The sequence below is a fragment of the Alligator sinensis genome, unplaced genomic scaffold, assembly GCF_000455745.1.
Source record: "Alligator sinensis unplaced genomic scaffold, ASM45574v1 scaffold77_2, whole genome shotgun sequence".
Classification (NCBI taxonomy): Eukaryota; Metazoa; Chordata; order Crocodylia; family Alligatoridae; genus Alligator; species Alligator sinensis.
Genome location: NW_005842016.1, coordinates 1049184 through 1052234, shown reverse-complemented (window position 1 = coordinate 1052234; position 3051 = coordinate 1049184). Strand labels below are relative to the sequence as shown.

The 3051-nt window shown below is 44.5% G+C and overlaps 1 protein-coding gene across 1 annotated transcript in view; it reads right to left on the bottom strand.

Annotated features, from left to right (window-relative positions):
- Nucleotides 1-3051, bottom strand: part of DNAH9 (dynein axonemal heavy chain 9) — a 524795-nt gene that overhangs the window by 366943 nt on the left and 154801 nt on the right. The window contains exon 25 of the mRNA XM_025202178.1: nt 652-891. Within this exon, the coding sequence (XP_025057963.1) occupies nt 652-891 (240 nt within the window). The remainder of the gene's footprint in view (nt 1-651; nt 892-3051) is intronic.

The following is a 3051-nucleotide window of genomic DNA, read 5'->3' as shown; positions in this document are numbered from 1 at the left end:
AGGGAAGGTGATCAATCCAAAACCGAATGGAGTCAATGGGGATCTTCACACTGATTTCAATGGATTTAGGATCAGGCCCAAAACAATATAGAAGACTTAGCTTGGCTGTACTTCTCATGATCTACTTGTGTACCTCTCCAGTGGGACGAAACCTCCAAACATAAAAACTCCATTACTCTGTAAATGTGATAGCACCCATTATCCATTAGGAATGCATTTTACTGGCCTATTAACACATGCCTGAGCTGAGCATTGGGGAGGTGGAGTGGCAAAACCATTCACTGAACCTCTAACTTGCATTAGCAGATGACTGAACACAAGCCCTGTGGTGCTTTAAGGTCCGTCACACTGCACAGTTGCTGATTTATTGTGAGGGTTTCGGCAGCTCATGCAAAAATGATGTATTTTTACCCCCAAAGGAAAAGCCATTTACGCCATTTCAAGAGAAACAAGTAGTAACTGGAATGTCTGTTATATAGAGCGGGATTGGGATATGAGTGGGTATGGGTGCAATACCCGTTTCCATTAGGATTAAAGATGGCAGTGTTGGACCATATTCTGTTAACTCAATAGGCTGTTTGTTATTGGAGCACTAGACATTGCTAGGACAGCAATTTAAAAGGGGTCATTCCATGTGGGATGGAACCAAACCTTTTGAGCTATCATCTTAGATACTACATCCCGAGCATGGACGTCAATGGTACATATGGTCATGATTTTCTGTCTATCACCCTTGGAGAGATGACCAATGAGCATGGTGATGAGAGTATTCAACTGGGTCACTTGCTTCTTGTAGTACTCCTTCATTGCATTTTCATAACCTTCTTCTAGTCTGGCAAAGGCAATTCCAACCTCTGTGGTCCACCAGATCTGGGTACAGGTTAAGGCCACCTTGGGAAAGAGATTTAGTTCAGTATCCATTGCAGAAACAAAAAACTGACAGCCTGTTCTGTGTTTGAAATGATATGCTCTTGGTAATGCAGTAGGATTATTAAAGGAAAAAAAAAGGGGGGCTTGAACACAAAATTAAAGGTATTTTTCAAAATGGTAATGACAAATAGTCACTGTGATAGAGAACTGCAAAGAATTCATGCTTAGTGATATGTTAATTGATGCTGGTATCTGGCACAAAGTCAGAGATAGCAGCTCACCATCAGAAAATAGCTCTTTCATGTGTCATGGGATGCTAAATAGGAGAGTAACAGGAAAAGCAATTAACAGGACAGCATAAGTACAAGAAAGATGGGAAAAAACTGTTTTATTTCACTCCCTCTGGCTATTTTTCCTGCTACAATTACCATTCTTCCATTAGGTATGCTAATTATTCTCATTCCCACATGCTTGCCAGTATGTTACTAACCTTACCAAAGTTAATGAGCTCTAAATCCAATCGTCCAGTTCTTGAACCAATAAGTTCCCTATAACCTATATGTAGAACTGCTGCCTCTGAATTTTGACCTTATTTTACAGCCTCCTGTCATAAAACACATTCGTATCATATACTGTAATAGGCCTCTACTTCCAAGGCCCTCTGACAGTTGACTCAGGCCTGTTTGGCACTCCACTTTCCCAGGGCGTTACCCTATACTCTCCTGCCATGCCTTTGATCTTACTTATTATAGGATTGGGAGGAAGCCCTCATTTTACTCAAGTGACACCTTAAGTGCCTTTTACCCACACTGCTCATCATTGAGCTACCTATATCTGTCTGTAGCAGGGTGCACCTCCAGGGGTGGTTGTGTCACCCACTGGTGGCTGTATAGCACCTGTCTACCTGCCTCAGCCTCCTTAGCTGGCTCCCCTCTCTCTTTCGCCTACCACACCTTGATGTTATAGTTAGAACGATATTTAGGAGGCTGCCTCTAGGTGACCAGAGTTTAGGTGAGGGTGCCTTGCCTCCCAACTTCTTCTGGATACCGACCTGAGTAGTGCAAGGATGACCTTTTCTCCCCCACATTCCCTCTGTAGCCTTAGCTGTGGCTCCAACTCTGTTGCATTGTAGTCCACCTAGCGTAAGTCAGGGCCTCATCCCCCATCTGTGCCTCTACCTAGACAAAGCATCTAGCTCCCTAACTTCCTCTCTAAGACTCACAACAGAAAAGGAGAGGAATGGGTAAACCAAAAAAACCCAACAACAAAAAACCCAACAAAAATCCCCCAAACAAAACAAACAAACAAACAAAAAAACACAGGGGGGAAGGAAAAAAAAAATAATCACAGGATGCTGGGCACTCTGCTGCATAGCCTTCATACCTCCCCTCACAGCCACTCTGGTCTGCCAGGTGTTACCAACAAATGAGCACAAAAGGAAAAAAAGCAAACCCCTCTCGTATCAACATAAATAGCCCTTGGGTGGCTCCTGCTCTCCTGGGCCAACTTAAACATTCCCCAATCCCCACAATCCTATGGGTACATCCACTCCTCAGGACTCCCCCGGGTTAACATAAGCAGTCCTCACTGCTTTGGGTGCAGTCTCTCCTCTGGACTCCCCCTAGGTTAATATAAACAGGTCTCAGCCTTCTGGGTGTATTTCCTCCTTTCCTATCATCAGAGTCTCTCCTCTTCAAGCCACAGTCTCTCTGCCTCTCTCTTCCCCCTGCCACTTGGCCTAGGTTTTGCCAGTCTCCCTCTTTTACAAGAAGCTTGTCTCTGTTCCCCTGCCTGGGCAAGACTGCCTACTCTGTACTAAAGCCCTGCTCACAGTCCCCTTTGGCTCTGCCCCCTCTAGCCACTACCCTTATCTTTTGTGGCAGGGGCTCTCCATTATATACTTAGCAACTTTGCAGCTTGCAGCCTTGTAGCTTGCAGCTCACTGCTCTGCACCCACTCAGCTCAGTAACAAAATTAGGCACCTGGGTTTGCAGAAACAAATGACTGTGTTTTATCTGAAATTGCAATTCAGGAGTTAAGACCAAGAGAAATCAATCCATTAGGACAGCATAGCTAGAGTCCAGGAGCAGGGACCACATAAAGCTTCCCTACTTGTTCACTGACAAAACAGATTTACTAGTAGAAGGCAAAGGAAGAGCTCACAACAAGATGCTTTCCCTA